At 43.7% G+C, this 19,253-nt stretch overlaps 1 protein-coding gene across 1 annotated transcript; it reads left to right on the top strand.

The window, feature by feature from the left end:
* Nucleotides 1-766: 766 nt before the first annotated feature.
* On the top strand, nt 767-19,117 carry LOC112249930 (apolipoprotein B-100). The gene is made up of 28 exons (XM_024419670.2): nt 767-836; nt 1,687-1,728; nt 1,929-2,041; nt 2,295-2,440; nt 2,587-2,734; nt 3,338-3,490; nt 3,709-3,833; nt 3,932-4,017; nt 4,088-4,529; nt 4,617-4,731; nt 4,826-4,972; nt 5,072-5,283; nt 5,401-5,596; nt 5,713-5,892; nt 6,025-6,228; nt 8,177-8,344; nt 8,467-8,672; nt 8,760-8,942; nt 9,054-9,184; nt 9,292-9,499; nt 9,599-9,771; nt 9,941-10,104; nt 10,190-10,299; nt 10,385-10,758; nt 10,876-16,914; nt 17,036-17,147; nt 17,483-17,669; nt 17,793-19,117. Exons 1-28 carry the CDS (start codon nt 782-784, stop codon nt 18,267-18,269), a joined length of 10,896 nt encoding a protein of 3,631 aa, XP_024275438.2. The 5' UTR covers nt 767-781; the 3' UTR covers nt 18,270-19,117.
* The last annotated feature ends 136 nt before the right edge of the window (nt 19,118-19,253 follow it).

Raw genomic sequence — 19,253 nt, forward strand, 5'->3', positions numbered from 1 at the left:
AGGTGAAACAGATCAGGGTGTGACAACAGTTTTCAGCTGTGCTAACATAATTGCAAAAGGGTTTTCTAATGATCAATTAGCCTTTTAAATGATAAACTTGGATTAGCTAACACAACGTGCCATTGGAACACAGGAGTGATGGTTGCTGACAATGGGCCTCTGTACGCCTATATAGATATTCCATTAAAAATCAGCTGTTTCCAGCTACGATAGTCATTTACAACATTAACAATGTCTACACTGTATTTCTGATCAATTTGATGTTATTTTAATGGACAAAAAATTTGCTTTTCTTTCAAAAACAAGGACATTTCTAAGTGACCCCAAACTTTTGAACAGTGGTGTATATAAAAAAAGCACAGAATACAAAGAGATTCAAGTTCAATGTAGCTATATACCAGTATGTACTTAAAAACATAGGCATTATGTTGTGGAAAGAAGTTGTGTGTGATTGTTGGGGGAAATAAATAAATGTCTTGTCAAAAAATAAATGTCTTGTCACTGTATCATTATATCTGCTTAAATCTATGTGATTAACAAATTATATATATATGACTAATGGATAACGTTTACAGATGCTTGGAATCCATGAACAGCCACTCGCCTGTGTCCCTCCAAAGGGATGGGTGGGATGGACTTTGGAGCAGGGCCATCAGTACTGTCTGTGACTCCCACCAACCCCTCCCGTCTCTCGGGGTATAAAAACATTGTGCTGGGGTTAAGGAATCAGTCTCGACTGAGTACTCTCAAACCTTAAGGAAAGAGCTTCAACGAACCCATCATGGGGGACGCAAAGCTCTGCCTTTTGCTACTTCTGAGCACCCTTGCCTTGGCCTGTAAGTATCTTTCTGACCTTTCCCTGCTTCTGGAAAACGTGGTTGTTTAACTGTCTATAGAAAAGGGTTTTGTAACACTTATCATATGTTTTAATTTGGAGAGGTTTATAGTTTTCAACAGATGCCAAATTGATGTCAAATAAACATATTTTGTATGAAATGTTGTATAATGTTAATATATCACATCACAAAGTAGAAGCATCTTACATTCAGCACCTATATTCAGCCACAGGACGATTTTTGCCAGAGCGGATGGTCAGGAACACATTTATAATAATTTGTACACTGCAAATTGACCACAACTAAGGCCAAAAAGATATTGTATTTGCAAAATAAGAATACATTTTATATCTTGATTACATTGAGTCACGATCACATACCTCTCTTTTTTTTAAACATTTGTGGGAATACTTGGGAACAGATTTCCTAAATTTAACACATTTTTCTCTGAATTCCTCTTGATTTTACAGGCTTTTATGACAAAACAAAACAACAACAATTTAACAAAAAAAATTGGGGGGCCAAAAGTAATCCCTCACTGTTGCCGCCCCCCTGCCCTATATAACCCTTTCCAACTTTCCTCATCTTCTGCCCCTCTTCCCAATCCCAACATTTTACACCACACATTTAAGAAAGATGTATTACATTCTTTTACAGAAATGTGCATCAAGTATTGTACATTTTAAAGATGAAAGGGGTGGTAGCACATTGGAATTGTCTGCTTTTAACATGATCAGGCCAATATCTCCTTTAACATTTTTCATAGACTAATAAGCAAGACAGTCGCTAGTCACATTTTCAAATTCATTGTATTTCAAAAGACACGTACTTATGCATCTTTCCCTTGCAGATGCCCAAGACAATGCTGAAGAAGAAAATCCCACATGCTTACGTAAGTGAAGAATCACAAAGGCTTTGTTTTAGCTCTGACAGAAAGCAGGCTATTTATTGCCCTCGGACGCACACCCACGATTACTACCAAGATCAATAAAGAGTCCAATTCTATGTGTTAAGCAGTAGTAGATGAGCTTGTTTGAAATATAATTAACTATCTGTGTTAACTTCGCAATATATTTCTGTCCTCCACCCTAGTGGCAAAAAGGTATAAGAGCCTTCACAAATATGAATACCAATATGAAGCAGAGTCCCTGAATGCCGTGAATGGAGCTTCCAACCTCAGGAACGGACCAAAGGCCTCTTGCAAGGTAAGCCCATCAATATTACATTAACATAAAAGTTATGCTGTGTACATACTGGTGACTCGTGAAAAAACTGAATGTCATTGTTTGCAATGAGACAACGACAGCAATTTCTAGCAAATTTGAACGCAAGCTAGCATGTTCTAATCACATAGGGTATCCCACAGGTTCTCATGCTGTCATGCTGTCCTGTCTCCTATGTTTGCAGAATTAGTAACAGTAATTAGTAACATTGTGACCTCTTTGTCTCCCCCTACAGGTCGAGATTGAAGTTCCTCAGTCTTGCAGCTACATCCTGCGCACCACAGGCTGTAGCTTGAGTGAGGTTGTTGATATGGACGCAGAGGGCAAACCTGTGTTCGGACCTGCCCCCGGATCTGATGCCTTCACTGCTGCCATGGAGAAGTAAGACCCCAAGGCTGTCACAAATGCCCTAACCCAACCCTTGAAAATTCCTTGTCCTCTCTTCTCTTCTCTCTTCTCTTCTATTAAGCACATTGTAATTTGGAGTTAACAACTGGTAACCAACCAACTTCTCTCTCCCTGCTCAGACATCCTCTGAAGGTTGTGGTTGAGGGAGTGTATGATGTGAAACTGTACCCTGAGGAGGATGAGTCCGTGACCATCCTGAACATTAAGAGAGGTATCGTCTCTGCTCTTGCCGTGCCCCTGCTGGAAGAGGAGAACAACAAGAAAATGGTATGTTGATCTTCTCAGAAAACACCCTAATCATAACTACACACTTTGTATTACAGTGTAGTTTCAGTGATATGAGCAAGTAATTTCGTATTGAGTACTTTATTACTCTAATGGTTACTTTATTACTCTAATGGTTACTTTATTACTCTAATGGGTACTTTATTACTCTAATGGGTACGTTATTACTCTAATGGGTACTTTATTACTCTAATGGGTACTTTATTACTCTAATGGATACTTTATTACTCTAATGGGTACTTTATTACTCTAATGAGTACGTTATTACTAACAGTGTGTACCTTATTACTCCATATTATTCAATACAATTGGAAACTACCTGGTAAACAAAGGTACATATTGGTGCTTGTTTTAGTGAATCCAAGAAAGAAAAATGTAATTATTGTGTAATAAAGCAATAATAAATGAAAGAGTATGCAGTACTGTTGGCACGCCGACGTGATGCACTACAAGGTACAAGACAAGCAAAGAAAATTATATTCATGGCTCTGCAGAGAGCAATTTCTCATATTCAGTTTTTCGGAAAACATAAATCAGTATTTATAGTTATTCAAATATGTCAAGGATCATTGACTTTCCCCTCAGCCCACCATCCACGGCATGTGCAAGACCAACTACAAAGTCAACACTATGGAGGACATCGCTACTGACATCACTCTCAACAGGGACTTGTCCAAATGCGACCACTTCATCCCCCAGAGGGACCACACCAGCCCCCTGGCCCTCATCTCTGGCATGGTAAGACTGCAAGACAGTAAAAGATGCTGGTTAGATTCTGAAATACACCTTAAATCATTTATTACTCCTAATTCACTTTTTAACTCCTTTCCAAAAACCCTTCAAAGTACTTATCTTTCTCTGCTCCAGTAGCTGAAATGACAACTAATATTACTCCTAATTCACTTTTTAACTCCAATCCAAGAAAACCTAAACAATAATAATGTCTCCTCCTACAGCACTATCCTCTTGCTCAGCTGATCAGAAGCTCCCAGACCTGCAACTACAAGTTTGACAATGACAAGAAGCACATGATCTCTGGTGCCTGCACTGAGAACCACATCCTGGTGCCTTTCTCTCACAAGTGTGTAAAACATTATGCCTATAATGTTTTATGAAATACGCACCTGCGATGTTAAGAGATGTTACATAAGTCTTTATCATCTCTTTGGCTTTCCACAGGGGAGAGTATGGAGTTACCAACGTTGGCAAGCAGTTCCTGACTCTGCTGGAGGTTTCCACATACAATGAGAGAGTTTTTGACCACAGTAAGTATCCCTTACATTGCATTCTAATTAAAAGGATTTCAGTGTCAAAACTGACTTTATCTTCCTGCAGATGTGGCCAACCTTAAGGGTCTGCCAATGGAGGCTGCTGAGGACAAGAGCGTTGTTCAGGACAAGGATGCTCCTCTGGCTGTCCTGAGGGAACTGGCCACTCTGTCCAACGGTGAGAAGAGAGCCCACCTCTTCCAGCAGCTTGTGAGCATGTTCCGTGGAATGAAGGCTGAGACCCTGAGCCCTGCTATCCCCGAGGCACTGAAGTTATCCGGACCCCTGACCTACCAGGTTCTGGCCCAGTGCGGTACCCCAGAGTGCAGCAGTGCCATCATGCAGATCCTCAGGACCTTTGACAACTCTGCCTTTGAGGTTGATGCCATAGTGTTCGCTATGGGACTGGTCCCCAACCCCTCTGCCCTCCTGGTCAACGACATGCTGGCTATGGCACGGTACAAGCAGAGCAAGCCCATCCTGTATGCCCTGAGCAATGTTGTCAAGAGGTAAACAGACATTTTAAAGCAACATATTTTCTAAATGGAACTAAGCAGATGCAGACAATGAAATTCTGACAATGTGTTCCTCATCAGGTTCTACAAGGCCGAGGGCAAAGTGACCCCTGAGATCGAGGCTGTTGCTGAGTTTGCTGTTGCCCAGCTGGGTGACTGCACCGGTGACAAGGAGCAGAACTTCCTGGTCCTGAGGGTGAATGTTCCATCGCTCCTCTTAGCTTTTTCAGATTTACTCAATCAACAATTTGAATCAGAATAATTAATGTTTCCTTCTTTCTGCTCCCCAGGTTATTGGTAACATGGCTGCAGCCATGGGAGCCGCCAGTCCTGCCCTGAAGTCTGCTGTGATCCGGTGTGTAAACGAGCCCGCCACTTCCCTGGAAGTCCAACAGGCTGCCATTCAGGCATTCAGACAGACCCCTGTCCCTGAGGAGGTAACTGACTATTTTCCTATTAGCTTTAAAAATATATATATGGAAACCATCAACTCTTCGTTCACTGCAGTACTGTTATACACATTCTCCTGTTTACAGGGCAGAGAGGTGCTCATGCAGGTTCTTTTGAGTGGGGCTAGCCCCCTGCAGAAGCGCGTTGCTGCCTACCTGGTGCTGATGAAGGACCCCCAGCCGGCTGAACTAGCTCAGCTGGCCGCCGCTCTGCCCATCGAAGAAGACCAGCAGGCCAAGAGCTTTGTCATCTCCCACCTGACTAACATACTGGCATCCACAGCAGCGGAGACCCAGGAGTACGTGAGAGATATCATCTGCAGTATTTACTGCCTCAGCTAACAGAAATATTCTGTTCGGTTGTTCCCTCCTCATCATAGGTCTGACCATGTAATAAATTATTCCATCCATTACAGGCTGAGACAGAAGATTCTTGATGCCCTGCAGGGCAATGAGGTTGGAATTGTCTTGGATCCCACCAAGTTCTCCCGCAACTACATGATTGGATCTGTGCAAGGAAATATGCTCTTTGAGGGCACCAGCTATCTGCCCAAGGAAGTCATGCTGGAGATGACTCTGAAGGCCTTTGGCTACAATGTGGACATGGTGGAGGTAAAAAATAATATTTAAGTTGTTTCCCTAAGCCTTTTATAGAGATTATGTTTTTTTGCAGAATATACACTTATTTTTCTATCGGTCTCATGGTGAACATTGTCTTCACTTGTAAGGTTGGCATGGAAGGCAAAGGACTTGAGCCAACTGTTGAGGCTTTGTTCGGAGAGAACGGATTCTTCCCTGACACGGTTCTAAAGGCCGTCTACTTCGTTTCTGGCAAGATGCCCCTGCAGGTCAATGAGGTCATGAAGAGGATGATGCCCGCTCTGAAGAAAGACAGAATGAAGAGACAGGTATTCAAAACCATACTACTTCTTCCTCTTTCCTTACAAAACATTTTAATTAGTGTGATTTTAATCCTAGTTATTTAATTGTAGCATGAGCTAACATGAGCTGTCTCTTTCCTTGAAAAAAATATTCTGCAGGCTTCCCAGAACATCGTGAGAGAAATCGGCCGCAACCTCAACAGACTGGTCAGGGATCTGAAGGCTCAGGAGTCCCCTGAGGCTATGATTTACCTGAGACTGCTGGGAAATGAACTTGGATACCTGAAGACCAATGAGATAGAGAAGATGGCCTACTCTGCTGGTCTGATGATTGACAACGTACTCAAGATGTTCCCCACAGATGTATGTACAAGATACATTAAAGTGCAACACTATCAATTCACATAGACATTAAAGATAGTTTTTGAGTCTATACGTTAATCAATCAATCAATCAATCAAATGTATTTATAAAGCCCTTTTTACATCAGCCGATGTCACAAAGTGCTGTTCAGAAACCCAGCCTAAAACCCTAAACAGCAAGCAATGCAGATGCAAATATCACTGTCCCAATACTTCTGGAACTCACCGTATATAAGGGGAGCATAGCGGTCACATAATGGAGTCAAAGTAGCACAACAAACAAGTCTTCAACATTGTGTACAGTCCTCAAACACTGTGGGTGTTGAAAACTAGAAAAATTTCTTGCTTTCATGCCAAGAGTGTTTAATAATTGACCAATCTGTCAGACTAACCAGTGATGTTATCAATAACAACACAAGGTAAGAGAAGACCAGCTTCATCAAGTTTGACTCTCAACCAGGGAGGGACTGTCTCTACTTTAAGTCTGGAGTCTAGTGCAGTCAGAATAGAACGGTGCTGGTCATATGGATGGATGAAAATGTGAGGAGGGTTGAGAATTAATCTGACAAGAATGACATTTAATGATCAAAAATGTAAATTACACTAACTCTGAAATCTACAGTTGAAGTCGGAAGTTTTTTAAACCACTCCACACATTTCTTGTTAATTAACAAACTATAGTTTGGCAAGTCGGTGAGGACATTTTTCCAACAATTGTTTACAGACAGATTATTTAACTTATAATTCACTGTATCACAATTCCAGTGGGTCAGAAGGTTGCATACACTAAGTTGGCTGTGCCTTTGAACAGCTTGGAAAATTTCTGAAAATGATGTCATGGCTTTAGAAGCTTCTGATAGGCTAATTTACATAATTTGAGTCAATTGGAGGTGTACCTGTGTATCTATTTCAAGGCCTACCTTCAAACTCAGTGCCTCTTTGCCTGACATCATGGGAAAATCAAAAGAAATCAGCCAACACCTCAGAAAAAAATTGTAGACCTCCACAAGTCTGGTTCATCCTTGGGAGCAATTTACAAACGCCTGAAGGTACCACGTTAATCTGTACAAACAATAGTAACAAACAATAGTATGCAAGTATAAACACCATGCGACCAATCAGCCGTCATTCTGCACAAGAAAGATGTGTTTTGTCTCCTAGAGATGAAGGTACTTTGGTGCGAAAAGTGCAAATCAATCCCAGAACAACAGCAAAGGACCTTGTGAAGATGCTGGAGGGAACAGGTACAAACGTATCTATATCCACAGTAAAACGAGTCCTATATCGACATAACCTGAAAGGCCACTCAGCAAGGAAGAAGCCACTGCTCCAAAACCGCCATAAAAAAGCCAGACTACAGTTTGCAACTGCACATGGGGACAAATGTGGCAACATCTCAAGACATCAGTCAGGAAGTTAAAGCTTGGTCGCAAATGGGTCTTCCAAATGGATAATGACCCCAAGCATACTTCTAAAGTTGTGGCAAAATAGCTTAAGGACAACAAAGTCAAGGTATTGGAGTGGCCATCCCAAAGCCCTGACCTCAATCCTATAGAACATTTGTGGGCAGAACTGAAAAAGCATGTGCGAGCAAGGAGGCCTACAAACCTGACTCAGTTACACCAGCTCTGTCAGGAGGAATGGGACAAAGTTCACCAAACTTATTGTGGGAAGCTTGTGGAAGGATACCCAAAACTTTTGACCCAAGTTGATCAATTTAAAGGAAATGCTACCAAATACTAATTGAGTGTATGTGAACTTCTGACCCACAGGGAATAAATAATAAATAATTCTCTCTACTATTATTCTGACATTTCACATTCTTAAAATTAAGTGGTGTTCCTAACTGACCTAAAACAGGGAATTTGTCAGGAATTATGAAAAATTTAGTTTAAAAGTATTTGGCTAAGGTGAATCAACTTCCAACTTCAACTGTACATGTTCCACAGCTGATGAAGGGACTGATGACCAACGCTGACAATGAAGTCTTCGCCCATTACATCTTCATGGATAACGAATTCTTCCTGCCAACTGCCACTGGTGTGCCACTGAAGATTGCCCTGTCTGGTACCTTCACCCCTGGCATCAAGGGAGGACTGCACATTACACCCGACATGGTAAACTTTTATATTTATTTTCACTGATCTGTTTTCTATTTGTAGTAACCCTAATACATGTGACGTCGGTCAGTCTTTTTGCATATCTATATAATATACTTGGACTGATCCCTTTCCCACAGAGCGAGGTCTCATTCATGCCCTCCGCTGGAATTGAGTTTGTGGCCCGGGTTGGTTCCCACATTCCTGAGTACCTTCTCTCTGGCCTGGAGATGCACACCAGCCTATACCACGAGAGTGGGCTCAGCGCTAAGCTCGTCATGGCTGACAAACAGGTCAAGCTGACCATCCCTGCTCCTCTGGGTCCTGCCAAGCTCATCAGCATCACGTAAGTGTCAGAGTATCATTCAGATAATACCTGATGACCAATATCTATCAGAGCCTAAACATTTCCTTTCCACGACCCCTATTATAGCAACAAGCTGTTCGAAGTGACCTCTGCTGGAGTGAAACCCATCCCGTCTCTGGTAGAGGACAGAATTGATGTGTCTGAGTGCACTCCATTCTTAGCTGGTATGAAGTACTGCACCACCCTTCAGTACTCTGATGCTAGCTCCCATGACACTGCACCCTACTTCCCCTTTACCGGAGATAGCAAGTAAGTACTAGTTCTATGCAAATACATTTTAACATGCTCCATTTATGTTTTCCTATTTTCAGGTAGAAATTGATCTTAGCCATAACTTTTGGAAATGAAACAATTATTTAGGCTTGCTGTGGAGCTCCACCCCACTGGGGATGTCACTGAATACACGGCCACCATCGGCTACGAACTTCTCAGGGAGGGAGAAGAGGGTGGTCAGAAAGTTGACACTGTAAAGGTGGTCCTGAAGGCAGAAGGTATAGCTAAGTTACAAAATCCCTCTTTTAGAGTAAAACAGTCCTTCCATTTCTAACGTACAACCTTTTCCTTGGTGACTAACTTATTCAGTTTATCCTGGACACAGGTGCTGACCCCACAGCCACAGCCACTGTGAAGTACAACAGGAGGAAGAATGTCCTCACCACCGACATCCAGATCCCTGACTTTGACTTGGAGGCCGGAATCAGACTGGGCGTTGTTGATGGCAAAACCAAGGGCAAAGGAATACACTCCATCTCCATTGACCTCATCAACAAGAACATCCCTCAGCTGTCGCTGGTTGGGCGCGCTAAGTAAGCTGACAATGCTACCCCACAAAGTACTTCCCTGTTTTGGTTTCTTCTGTTTTTCCTTTCTTCCAAATTCCAACTGACTAATGGTTTTCTTTGCAGAATTGAGGCCATGAAGGATGCTATGCTGCAGGTGCAGCTGCTTGTCCCTTCAATCAAGGCTGACGCCACAGTTACAGCCAACGTGAAGCGTGGTGAGGAACTGGAACTTGAGCTTGAGTGTGACATCAAGTTCCCAGAGACCACCTCAGTGCAAAAGATCACCCTAAAATATGGTATGCAGGCTTTCAATATCGACCAACCTTTGTACGATAAATTGTTTAGCTTCTTGATCAACTTTAACTGTACGTTTCTGAGAGCTTTGCCAGGCTTTAAATGTCAAGTATCCATGGGAAAGTCATTCAAATGTCATTTAATTTACAATGAATTTCTCCTACTTTGTAGATGACGAGAAGATTGTGGCTGAGGTCAAGTCTGACATGAACTCTGAGATCCAGAACATCCTCCCTCATGCTGAGGCATTCCAGAAGATGGTCAGTGATGTTCTTGATCAGCAGGTGGGCCAGACTGACATGAAGGTCCGTCACATCCTCACCAAGTCTGTGGAGGTAATACTTAAAAAAAAATACTTATCATCTGATCACTATTTTGTCCACTCTGAACTTAATATATGACTATATATTTATATTACAGGCAACCAACAACTACCTGGAGAAATATGCTGCTGATATCCCATACATGCAGAACCTGAGAGTCCCTGAGATGCCGGAGATTACTCTGCCTGAGAAACTGTTCCTGAATGCGTAAGTTACATCAATCAACTAACTACTATCAACTTTTTTTTGATTCCATGATTAATTAATGATTAAATATAATTTTCTTAAACAGTGAGGCCACAGCTGCTTACCACTTCAACAATGAGCGTATCTTCATCACAATTCCCCTGCCTCTTGGTGGAAAATCATCTGAGGAGCTGAACTTCCCAGCTGCACTGACCACACCACACCTGGCTCTGCCCCTGCTTGGCCTGGACATTCCATCCATGGAGATCCCGATCCCTGAGCTTTTCATCCCGGAGACCCTTGATGTGTTTGTGCCCCTCTTTGGAAAAGCTCAGCTGTCCACAAAAGTGAAGAGCAACTTCTACAACTTGGAGGGCTCAGTGTCTGCTGGCAAAGATGCCGCTGAGACACCAAGCTATTCTGCCAAGTTTGATGTGACAGGCAGCTGCCCAATAGAACTCCTATGCATCAAGATTGAAGGTAATGCTCCACCTCCAGACATTTTCTAATGCCTTTGTAAATAATAGAGAATTACACCATCTGGAACATGTTTAGTTGTGCAATAATCAATCATTGTTCCTTCTGTGTTGTAAATAGGATCTGGATTGCTTGCCACCACTCCTGCTGATTCCATCAAGGCCCATGTGAAGACCTCCGTGAGCCACAAGCTCATTGATGCCAGCATTAGCATAAGGGAAGTTGGCACTGTTACAGACAACAAGATCAATGTGAAATCCAGCAGCAAAATCGAAGCAACAAGCCCCATGGGTCTGAGTGTAAACCTAGAGCACACCGGCCAAGTTGGCTTCAATACTGAAGCGCCAATACTGGCTCCAACACTGAAGATCTCTGGTGATAGCAACTTGGAGGGAACAGTCAAAGCAGGACCTGTCTATGGCACCACAATCACCACCCAGTCTTTTACCATCTTCCCATTCAGACCAGAGGCAAAGATTGATTCTTCCCTGAAAATTGATTCAACCATTCTTATGGCCCAGAACACCATTGCTGCATCGTTTGCCAATGGTGAGCTGTCTGTTGTGTCTAACACGAATGCATTTGAAGACATCCTGACCCATGCTGCTGAACTTGCCTTCAAGGATAACCAGCTGTCTCTGAAATGTGACACCAATGCCCTTGCCCTTGGCATGAATATCCACAACCAGGTTGAGGGTTCTGTTGGCTCTGGAGCAGTCACAATCAAGATGGAGACCAACACTGAATACTCAACGAATCGCATATACTCTCTTCTCACTGGCTCCCTGGATGTCAATGGCCTGGCTGTGAACAGTGATGCCACTGTAAAGCTGCTTGAGAACAAAGCTGCGCACAAAGCTACCCTGACAATGAACAAGGATGGCCTGGCCACAAGCGGAACAACCACCCTGCAGGGCCCGTTCGCCATGGAGAACACCTTCAATGGTGGAATTGATGCCTCCAAGGCAACTCTGTCCATTGAGACCAAGAGTGCATTGAATTACATGAAGGTTGAGAATGCCAACTCACTCACCATCACTCTCTCCACCCTTGCCTTCACCTCAAAGGCTGAGGCCATCGTCAGCGAGAGCACTTCCTATGCACATGACATCACCATTGACCTGCAGGACTACACTGCCTCTGTAAATGTGAACAATGACCTGAAACTGCTGGGAGCCAACCTAGTCAACGAGGCTCAGCTAAAGGCAGTGGTCTACAAAATTGACTTTACTGGAAGCCTGAAGGGGGCCTATGGTGAGGAAGAGCTCAAACACACCTATGAGATCAACTATGCAGACTTGACAGCTAATGCTAAGTGCAGCACTACTGGAAAATTCCTCGGTGCTCACATGAGCCACAACACTGAGCTTGAAATTGTTGGCCTTGCTGCAAGGTTCCAAAATGATGCCCGCTTCAACTCCCAGCCTTTCCGCTTCGACAACACCATCCGTGCCAGCATTATTCCCTTCGACTTCAATCTTGACGCCATCTTCAATGCTGATGGTGACCTGATCTTGTATGGCAAGCAGAGCGCTCAGCTCTATGGAAAGTTCCTCCTTAAAGCACAGCCCCTGGCTTTTGCCAGCTCTCATGAATGCAGAGCCTCCATCACTCAGAAGCTGGACAATGGCTTCTCCCTGGAGACCACACTGGACAACAAGATAGACACACTTTTGACTCCCCAGGAGCAGAAAGCCACACTCAGGGTGAAGTCCAAGGTGAACAACCATGCCCTCAATCAGGAAGTGAGTGCCTACAACAATGATGAAAGGCTTGGACTGGAGCTGTCTGCAACCCTCCTCACCGGCCTCCTGAACATAGCTGCCAGTGAAGAGCAGGAATTCACCATTTCTGGTTTCCTGAAGTATGATAAGAACACTGACAGTCACTTGATTAACCTGCCCTTCCTTGAAAGTTTGCCTGCCATCCTGGAAAACATCAAGATCACTATTGTGAGCATGGCAGAGAAACTGCAGAATTACATTAACAGTGAAGAGATCAAGGCTAAGCTTGAGGCTCTGCCACAGCATGTGAGTGACTTTGTTACCAAACTGAATCTTGAAGGCAAGGCTGTCCAGCTCAAACAGGACCTGATTACCCTCACCCAGGTGTATGCCATCTCTCTGGAAGACCTAGAGGCCTTTCTGGTGAACCTCAAGACAGCTTTTGAAAAACTGCTTATTGATCTGTCATCCCGCATTCAGGGAATTGTTGATGTTACCAAGGATATGATTGCGAGTGGCATCCTGTCTGAAACTGTCATCCATAGGCTCAACCAGGAGCTGAATGCCATCAACAAGGAGTATGAATTAACTACAATTATCATAGCTGTCATTGATGCCATTGAAGAGCTGATCAAGCAGATTGACATGCAGAAACTGAAGGACAGCAGCATTGCACTCCTGCACGACATTGATGCCCAGTTTGAAATCAAAGCTAAGCTTGAAAATGCAGTGAGTGAATTGAAGCAGTTCATTGAGAACTTTGACAGAACCCAATTTGTTGAGGATCTGAGGAACTACATTACCTCGCTCAACTTGGAAGCTTATGTTGAGCAGATGATAGATCAGTTTCAGCAAGATTGGCAAAGATTCAGCAAGGCTATTGAGCCTGTCAAGGCAGCGATTCAGGATTTTGACATCTTTGGTAAGTTGAATGCTTTCCATGCCAAGTTGACAGAACTGATTGTCAAATATGATGTTAACAAGAAGGTTGAAGCAGTCCTGGAGAAGGTTGTGGACCTCATTAAGCAATTCAAAATTGGTGAAACAATTCAGGTCCTTGTTAACAATCTGAAGGCCATCGATATCCCAGGGAAGGTAATGCAGATGCTGGAGGAAACAATCAACTACTTGAAAGCTACTGAGATCAAACAGGTGATTGACCAGCTGAACGAGTATCTCGACTGTGTTATCCAGAAGCTGAAGTCATTTGATTACAATGCCTATGTGGATGAAGTCAACCAGATAATTGCTGAATACACTGCTCATGTAAACGAGCTAATCAGGGCACTTGAGATCCCACAGAAACTTCAGGCTTCAAGAGAGTTTGTCAACTTTGTTGTGTCATCTGCACTTAACTTCATTGAACATCTGAGGAAAATCAAGGTTGCAGACATGATCAAAACAGTGAAGGACATAGCTGACCTTGCCATCCTTAATGACCTTAAGGCAATTTCAGACAGCCTGAGGCAGAGAATCACTGATATGGACCTCAGAAATTATATAATCTCATTCCTGCATCAGCTAAGCGAACAGTACACCATGGTTACCACCGTCATCAATGAGGTGTTCGGCAATGTGATTGAGGTGATCCAGAAGTTTGCTGGTGAACAACAAATTGTCAGCGAGGTCAAGCAGATAATTGAGGGAGTTGTTACTGGACTGAAGACAGCTGAGCTGGACTTCCCTTCATTCACCATCCCTCTCACTGACCTGGTCATACCCTCCATGAAGATCAGCCTGGAGAAGCTTCAGGAGATTGAAATTCCAACACAGCTGGATATCCCGGAGTTCACTATCCTGGGTTTCCACACAGTGCCAGCCACCACTGTTTCCTTTGACGATATCAAGCAGAAGGTCATAGAGCTCATCGACTTCATTGTCAACTTTGAGATCCAGATGCTTGATTTGGATGCTTTCTTTGGAGACCTGACCATGAGCTACCTGCCAACCCTACCTGACATTACTCTCCCAGAGATCACATTCCCCGAGTTCTCCTTCCCTGCCCTCCCTAAGGTGGCCGCAGAGAAGCTCCTAGAGATTCCAACTCTCCAGATCCCTGAGATCAAGCTCCCTGCCATCCCCAGTGAGATCAGTGTCCCTTGCTTTGGCAAGCTCTATGGCGAGATCAGTGTCATCACCCCAGTCTACAGCATCAGGAGCTCTGCTGAGCTCTGGAACAACACTGAAAATGAGATGACTCCTCAGTTCACTGCTCTCCTGGCCACCCAGGCCACATCACCCAGTATTGAGATCCTCAATTTCAACCTGAACTCCAGTGTTCGTGTTGCCATCCCCAAAATGAGACGCATGATTGTTGCAGAGACCCTTAAGTTCATTCACAATTCACTTGCAGTTGAACATCAGGCATCAGTGATAATCTATGGATTCTCATCCCAGGCCTCAGCTAAGACCACAGTCAAGGCAACCACTGCACACTACACGGCTGACATTGTCAATAATGCATTCTTTGCTATGGAGGGTGGAATATCTGCCTCTATGGACACCACCTACAACCACCAGATCAATATCCCAATCGTTGGCTTCACCAATGGAGCCTCTGTGACCCAAAAGGTTGTTGCCCGCCTGGAGGACACAACAATCACTCTGACCGTTGGAAATTATGGTGCTATGAAGTTCAACTTTCACGAGGGCACACACAAGTGTGACCTTCACTTCGCCATCAGTCCCAGCACTGCTAAGCTGAAAATCTCTGCTGACACCGACACTGTCCTTCTGAAGATGAAGCAGACCTTGAACGCTGATGCAGTCATGTACCGTCACATCACATTTGATGCCCGGTTTGAAGCAGAAGGCCCAGAGGTCAAGAATAGCCTTCTGGTGGCATCTGGAAATGCTGACTATGGATATTTGAAAATTGAACTGAAGGTAAACCATGACACAGAGCTTGTTGGAGATCTCAGTGGAATCCTGTCCAACTCACTCAACATTGTGATTAATCCAAGTGAGGTTGTCTTTGACTTCCGGAACAAGGGAAACACAAAGCTACGCTTCAACGAGGCACTGGTGGCCAAGATTGATCTCCAGAATGACTACTCTGCCATCATCAAGCCTGAAGCTCAACAGATCAACACTGTGGCTCTTGCCCGTTTCAACCAGTACAAATCCTCCTACAACTTCACTATTGACAACAACAAAAAGGAGGCTGGTATATTTGCTACTGTCAACAGTGAGGCTAATCTTGAATTCTTGACAACCCCTATCAGCATCCCTGAGATTGAGCTATCCTTCCTTAACATGCGCATCCCAGCCATCAATGATCTGAACCTGTATGAGCATACTGGCTTGAAGAACATCTTGACCACCACTGAGCAGTCTCTTGATGTTGATTCCAAGATCCTGTACCAGAAGGGTCAGTTTTACTCTCTGGGCAACCTGATAACCGAACTCTCCCTGAAGTCACCCATCTTCAATCTGAATGCCAATGCTGGACTTTACACTGAGGACGACGTTGTGTTCCGTCTCGGAGCTACCACAGCCTCCGTATTTGAAGCTCTTAAGGTCAAGCTTGATGGCACCAGCAGCCTGACCACCAAAAGAGGACTTAAGCTGGCCACATCCCTGTCTCTGGAGAATCCCCACATTGAGGGAAACCATGACAGCACAATCAGCCTGAACACTGACAACCTGGAAGCTGCGGTGTCTGTGGCTACCGGTGCAAAGATTGCTCTGCCCATCTTGAATCTGGAAGCTAGCCAGCAACTTGTTGCAGACACCAAGACCAAGCCAAATGCTGCCTCTACATTGAAGCTGAAAGGTGATTTCAACCTTCCCCTTATCAAAACAATTGGCAAGGCAGAGGCTGACCACAGCCTGAAGCTAGAGGGAACCCTTGAGTACATATCTGTGGAGTCATCCATCAAGGGCAACATTGATGGCACAATCCTGGAATACAATGCTGTTTTGGAAGCTCTGGACAATGAAGCTAACATCTACCTGAATGCTGATGGCCTACGTTCCACCTCAAAGATCATTGCCAAGGCTAAACTCAGCAACGGTGAGACAATTGTCCTGGAGATGGATGTGGACGAGAGCCTGTCTGTTGAGGCATCCGTGAGCCGTGTGTATGCAGTGCTGAAATTTATGAGCACCAATAAGGCCAATGTGATTACTTTCAACACCAATGGAAAGCATGTAGCCCATGCTACCATTGACTTTGCACCATTGACATCACTGACTGCTGATGTTGAGATTGACATGTTTCAACCAAGCAACATGGGTGACATTTCCCTCTTTGAGAAGACTGCTGTCGAGCTGACATGTACCAAGCAGAAGATCTCTACCACCGCCAAGATTGCTACTCCTGTGTACACCACAGATATGTCAGCTGAGTTGGAGGGTGATTCCCCTGTCTTCAAAGCCACACTCAAGTCATCTGCTACCTCTGCCATTGTTCTCCTGGACTATGACATGGATGGTAAATTTCTTAGAAGTTGGCATTATTTTTAAGTAATATCTGAAAAACTAATCATATAGTCACCGATCTTTTACTGTAAATTGTTATTCAAATTATTTGTAACTCTAACTACTTTCAACAGCTTCCATCAAAGCAAATGTTGAGAATGAAGCCCTGGGCTTGACTGGCAAGATTACCCTGACCCATGCTGACCTGACCATGGACATTCAGAATGTGATTACCCAGGCTATGAGGTAATACTTTCTTTTTAACAGACCCCTTCTCAATGTATAATACCCATTGGAAGATTATTTAGTCTCACAATGTTAATCAAAATAACAGACATTATGTAGATTTGAAGATATTTCAATATCAGTTAACACAGTTGGCTTTGTTTGATTTGTGAATACCCGGAAGAAACGCCAAGATGAGGGAAGATACTTTTTATAATATTTATCTTAACTTCCTTCCTTCCTCTGTCTGAGATGAAACAAAGGCTGAGCTTTACTTTTAGAACTACCTTAACCACACAAGTATAAATTAAGATGGAATATGAATATGCTTGTCATGTTTTTCCTCAACTTCTTAGTGTCTCCCGCCACACCCTGAATGTGGACATCACGAGCCCAACCTTCACTGATGTGAACTTCCGCTATGCTGCCCGCAGAGATGGAGTCAGTGCTTCCATCTCTACTCCATCCACTGGGTTATTGGGTCTTGAACTCCAGGGCAGGAAACCATCTGAGCTGAGCGCTAGACTCTACAGCCGTTATGCTGTGAGTTTTTTCATATTTTAAAATATTTATTGTGCGCCTATTTACACGTCAGATACATGTCACCCTATTGTTCAAGTATTTAGAAATTGTTATTTACTCTTGTGTTTTTCCTATATCCAACAGTCTGCCCCAGAGGTTGATGTTGACATCTTGGTCATCAGAGTTACTTCCAATGACGCCGATAATCTAAAACTACAGGTTGCCAACAACAAGGAGGCCCTCCACGACATGCTCCTGGGCCTGAAGGAGAGACTCCCTGCCATCACATTCACCCTGGAGAGCTTCGCAGACCGGTTCGAGATCATCACGCCCATCCTCACTTCAGGCGAACGCATTGAGGAAGCCTTCAATGCTGTCTGCCACCATGTTCTCCAGCTGACATTCTTCTTCAGGGACACTGTTGCCCAGTGCAAGAAAACCGTCCAGGTCTTCCTGGATGCTGCCATTGAGTTCCTGAAGGAGACCCAGTTGAAGCTGCCTGGCTATGAGGCGATAACCACCCTGCCTTTGCTGCTCCTCAAACAGCTAACCAGCGCCATTGCCTCCATTCTTGAGCAGGCCATCCAGATGATCATTGAAAATGTGGAGTCATGGAGATGAGCATGTCTGTGGTGAACCAGCTCAATCTCCCCATCACTGGTCTTCTGCAGCAGGCTTCTGATGAGGCTTTCGTGAAAGTTAGTGAAAGGCTTGAGAACGACCTTTCCCTTCCACCAGAGAGATACACACAGACTGAACCCTGAGTATATTAAACACTGCCATCTGTTAAACACATATGCTCGCTTGGGAGGGAAAAAATTGACACTTAGCCCAATAAGTGTTTCAGCATGTATTTATAGCAGTCAAGTTAACATGTACAACTTGATAAAAATATGTTCTATTATTATTTTGTGAAAATGACACCTGATGTTCCAACATGGAAATGCAATGCTTTGTTGTGTTCCACTTCCCTTGTCTTTCCTATTCAAGATGTTAAGAGTGAAGTGTATCAATAAAGTCTATTATAAACTGGGTGGTTCGAGCCCCGAATGCTGATTGGCTGACGAGTATGACAAAGCATTTATTTGAACTGCTCTAAATATGTTAGTAACCTGTTTATAATAGCAATAGGGCACCTCTAGGGTTTGTGATATATGGCCAATATATCCAGGCACTCTGCGTTGCTTTGTGTTTAAGAAGAGCCCTTAGCCGTGGTATATTGGCCCTCTGGCCTTATTGCTTAATTATACCATACAGCATTAATTATTTTTAAGTATGGTCAAAACATTATAAACCTCACTTTGTGGTATTTTGTATATTTTAGGCTTTCAAGTATGTGTTTAAACGCAGATGTTGCTCATGTTTGATTGCATTGACACACATTAGCTATTTGTGGTCACTGTGTGTTTGTGTATGCTCTGTTGAAGCTCGTGAGACCGAAAGCTAATTAAATAACATTTGTGCATTGATTCTGAGTGTGCGGAGACTTTATTCCATTTCGGTATTGCTCTTCATCTCCTGCACCTTAAGTACAGTCGGGTGTGTGACAGATCCTCCTAAGTTACTTCAATAGCAAAAAATAGGCAATCTTTTCTGAAACTTAGA

The sequence above is a fragment of the Oncorhynchus tshawytscha genome, linkage group LG05 (genome assembly GCF_018296145.1).
Source record: "Oncorhynchus tshawytscha isolate Ot180627B linkage group LG05, Otsh_v2.0, whole genome shotgun sequence".
NCBI classification, from domain to species: Eukaryota; Metazoa; Chordata; class Actinopteri; order Salmoniformes; family Salmonidae; genus Oncorhynchus; species Oncorhynchus tshawytscha.